The sequence below is a fragment of the Lactuca virosa genome, chromosome 3 (assembly GCF_052849685.1).
Source record: "Lactuca virosa cultivar CGN04683 chromosome 3, Lactuca_virosa_CGN04683_v6, whole genome shotgun sequence".
NCBI lineage: Eukaryota > Viridiplantae > Streptophyta > Magnoliopsida > Asterales > Asteraceae > Lactuca > Lactuca virosa.
Genome location: NC_136428.1, coordinates 146,930,732 through 146,935,655, shown reverse-complemented (window position 1 = coordinate 146,935,655; position 4,924 = coordinate 146,930,732). Strand labels below are relative to the sequence as shown.

The 4,924-nt window shown below is 34.5% G+C and overlaps 1 protein-coding gene across 1 annotated transcript; it reads right to left on the bottom strand.

The window, feature by feature from the left end:
• Positions 1-4,069: 4,069 nt before the first annotated feature.
• LOC145164154 (uncharacterized) lies at positions 4,070-4,645 on the bottom strand. Its single transcript, XM_079082877.1, has one exon. It carries the CDS (start codon positions 4,643-4,645, stop codon positions 4,070-4,072), a length of 576 nt encoding a protein of 191 aa, XP_078939003.1.
• Between the last annotated feature and the right edge of the window lie 279 nt (positions 4,646-4,924).

The window sequence follows — 4,924 nt, the reverse complement described above, 5'->3', positions numbered from 1 at the left end:
CACATTATAGAAACTCAATATTAATGAAAGAGTTGTGCATAACATATAAATTCAAGGATGTTTCTCACAAATGAGTTGCCCAACAGTCCAAATCCGACATAAAGATGGATGACAAAATAACAAGAGACCAAAATCTAAGAATTTCTTTATACTTCTTGGCTTGATGGGTGTGAAAGTGGGTCGGAGATTAATCTTTCACATGTGACTATCGTCCAAGAAGTAACATTTCATAGATTTTTGTATTAAAATATTTTAAGGAGTAAGATTTACATATTTGTTTCGACTTTGCGATACATATTCGTCATTTTTATAATTTTATTTGTCATGCATATGACTTTTATTTGAGGTATGTGGTGCTATTATTAGGAAAACAAACTAACATCAGTTAGATGAATATTATTAGCACATAATAAAACATTTTTATTTATAACAAAATTTACGTTACATATTACATAATATTGATAATAAAAAAGTAATGAATTTTTATCACATGTTCGATACTCTTTTACGAGAAATATTATTATTTTCCAAGGGCCTTCCAGATGTACGTATGAGTAGCCATATTTTCGCAGATGGTTGTACGTCGGATATGATGATCTCTTACCAAATGACAAAACTAATGCCTAAATTGCCATAAAATATTGGCAAACAAATCATCCATAACATGTAACTCTTGTTGTTGGTGGATGTGTATTTGCCCATGTCCTAATGTCTATGAAATGACATACATGAATACCTCATACATTGCCGTTATTTCTTTTATTTTTTACAGTCTCTCTAAGACAAGTGGCATGACATTATTTTGCAAAATCAAAATTACAGAAGATTAAAGAAAGAAAAAAATTATTTCCGAAGAAGGTTAAAACTTTCAAGCATATGAGATTGATGGAACAGAAGGTCCCAATGAAAATCATCCCTAATTATTTATAAATAATTTGGGGATTGGGAGTAGTAATGAGCGTTGGTGGATAAAAACTATAAGTGTTGATAATAGAATGGATTTCTTGGGTATCCAAGAAACGTTGATGACTAGATTAGATATAGTAAAGATGAAGATGTTATAGGAAACTTCCGTTTTTATTTTGCATGTAGTATTACGAGGGTAGATCCGGAGGCATTTTTTTCTTTTTGGGAACCCTTCCATGTTCACCAAACAAAGAGTCACACGTGTGGGAATTTTTGCTATTGTGAGGGAAAGTCGATTAATTTTAATTCTATGATTAATGTTCATGCTTCCCAATACACACGGTTAGTGAAAGGATTCTTTTTGTCTTTTATCAATCGTCGATACTAGGATTGTATTATTTTTGGTGATTTTTACAAGGTTCGTGATAAACCAGAGAGTTATGGCTCCAATTTATGTCATTCCTTGTCTAACCTTTTCAATGATTTTCTTCGAGATGCGGGTTTGGTTGATATTCTATTTGGGTTTAAGAGCTTTTACGTGGGAAATGAGTAAAATCGATAGATTTATGGTGATTTAGTTGATTTTTTCCTAAAATTACCTTTATTGTGTTGGATAGACATAGTTCAATAATTCTTAAAAGCATGACTTTGAATTATTGTCCAATGCTATTTAAACTTTTTTATCCTTGGATGAGTTTGATGGTTTCAAGAATCTGGTGAATAGTTCTTGGGCCATAGGTGGTGAAATTAAACAAGACGAGTTTATCTCAAAAGCAAGCTTAAAAGCATTAAATTCAAGGTCAAAATTGGATCAAGGAAAAGAAAAGCACTCAAGAATCTGAAGAATGTGATACTAAACAGAACCTTATTCGAATCGACTTAAGAGTAAATGAGAGTCTAGCTACAGGTTATGAAATTGATATTTGTCTAATTTTTTTTAAAGAGTCGAATGAGAATGAATGCATGGAAGATTTGGGTTTTGCTCGTACAATTAGGTGTGAAAGATGACAAGAATTCTAAGTTTTTTATGGGATTATTATTCTCTGCAGACATCAAATGGCTATTTATGCCATTCATTGGCTAATTCTCTCAATGATTTTATTCAAGATTCGAGTTTGGTTGACGTTCCATTTGAGGGTAGAGCTTTTAGGCTGAGTTGATATAGTGGGCTCTAAAATGAGTAAAAGCGATAGATTTCTTATTTCAGGTGATTTAGTTGATGTTTTTACTAATATTACTTCTATCCCGTTGGATAGAAAATGGTTGGGTCATAGTTCGATAGTCATGATTTTGAATTATTGTCCTATGCTATTCAAAGTTTTTCATTCTTGGATGACGGTTGATGATTTCAGGAACTTGGTCAATGGTTCTTGGGCCGAAGGTGGTGAAGACTAGATGATTTATTTCAAAAGCAAGCTTAAAAACATTAAATTCAAGGTGGAAACTGGATCAAGGAAAAGAAAAGCGTTCAAGAATCTTAAAAATTTGATACTAAATAGAAACTTATTGTAATCGACTTAATAGTAAATGGGAGGCTAGGCTAGCTACAGGTTCTACAATTGATTCTTGTGTAGTTTTCTTAAAGAGTCGGAGGAGATTGAATTTTAAAACAATTCTGGAGTAAATGGAGACGGGTGTTGTAAATTTTCTTTTAAAATTTCAATATCCAAGTATAAAATTCCAAAATGGTGTAACTCATCTTTAGTATCCTTATTCCTAAAGTTCCAAAGCTTATGTGCGTTACTATTATATGATTAGTCTTATTGCAGTGCATTATAAAATTTTGGAGAAAAATCTAGTTAGTTGATTGGTGAAAGTAATGGTAAGTGTGGCTAATATTGAACAATAGACATTTACCATGGAGCACCATATTCATAATAGGCAGTTAATGGTAAATAATGTGATTGAGTGATATAAAAAAGAAGAAAAAAATTATGGTATCTAAAGTAGATTTTAAGGATGTTTATGATTCTGTAAACCGAGGCGACTTAAAAGATGTTATTAATAATATGGGTTTTGGTTCTAAAATGGCGCAGTTGAACTAGAGTTTGTTGAGGCACTTATATATATGGGTCGGATTCTCTGTACACGAATTTTTGCATGAAAGTGTCTTCAATTTCATGATTTAGTGAATATTTACACAAAATAAAAAAGTTAGGAATATGTTTTATTAAAGTAAAACGACAGAATATATACGATTATTACTTCCACACTTTATAAATACATCCTTATCCTATCATATCATATCCATTCACATTTTCATTCTATATGTTGTGTTGTTTCATTATTTGTTTTTAAAATCACATGTGTCCTCTATGTGTTGTGTTACTCATCATATACACGTATCCTATTTTCACTTTAGCGTACCTTAAATGGTACCAAATAGTAAAATTTACTTCTAAATTCCAAGCAATTATACACAAAAACACCCACAACAAAGGAATATCTTCATATTAATTAATCAAATGATGGAATCATGAAACCCCAAGTGTTAACAAATGCATGTGGCATGTGATATAAAAACATAAAATAGTTAATAGCAGAAATTTCTATGTTTTATATGAGAAAAAGGAAATTGAGAATCAAAGAGCAGCGAGCAAAGAAAGTATGCAAAGATAACTACAGATCAAAAGATGTAAAACAAAGGAAGATACTCATTGGAATAGTTCACCATGAGTGGCAAAAATGGAGGAAGGAGAGAGAAGAGATCATAGTACCTCCATTCAGTAAACCACAGAGCTGCAAGAAAAAGATAATCTTGAAGAACATAAGTGTGATCGCCTACTTATTAATATGTAATAAATCTTGAATGATTGAACAAAACCGGAGTAAATCAACCATAGAGGGCAATCAGAAACATCCCAGTGATCAATATCAATTTAGAACAACTCTAACAAATAGCTCTGACTAATCAAGCATAGAAAAATTAAGGATTTAGCTGTACAATCCTAGAGACACCATATGTAACATTGATTATAATAAAGCATAGCAATCTTAAATTCACACATATCGCGTAAGAATATGTAAATCGAACCATAGTAGCACTTAAAAATTTTCGCATTTTAACAGATACATATAGTAACAGAAAGGAAGAATCCACATACATGAAACATACACTTGGTTTAAAAATCCAAAGGACATACTTACCAAACCAGAGCTTCATCTATTTCATTGCATCGACTTCATCGGCAGAAGGTGGCACAGGCTTGGTGGCGGCAGGGATAGGGGCGTAACCGTTCTTGTTATGGGTGACGTCATCCTCATCGTCGACGTCGTACTCTTCCTCATCGGAATCGGAGCCGAAATCCAAGCGTCTGCTAGAACATACGGACCAGATTAAGTACATGGTTGCGGCGGTGAGAGCCCCGCAGCCTACACCGACGAGTAGAGCGCCGACAATACTGATGATGTCCAGGGTGCGATCGCGAAACGAGGAAGAAGAAGAGGGTTTTGAAGAGACGACATCTTCCACTGCTCGGTCGGGGAAGATCGGACGGGGGAAGGACCTGCTGCGGTGGAATTCGTGGATTTCGGTGATGAAGAAGGTCAAACGAGGGGAGTTAGTAGGGTTTTGGTGGGGGAAATTAGGGTTTCCAGGGTGATTATTGTCGGCTGGGTAGTAGGAGGAGGAAGTGGATGTGATGAAGAAGATCGTCTTGCAAGGCCTGGCGGTGGCGGAGATAGCAGCGAGACCGACGATGATCGACAACAGGAGGAGGACGGTGGTCGTAGACGCCATTAACGCGGATATAGAGAGAGAAAGAAAGAGGTTTGGTTTGTTTGTAGGTATGTGATTTTCGGGAAGGATAACGGAGTTAGATTAACGAAATAAAGAGATTATGATCCGCTACGGAGTGTCTACGGTGAGTCCTAGACAAATTTACGGTTTACGTCACAAGAATCAATTTATCCAGCTGTAAGGTGATATTTGTTTTTTTTTTTAAAAAAATATCTTCAAACCTCTTATTGTTATTATTGCGCGACGCAGTACACGTGCAACACTTTTCATCTCGCAGTT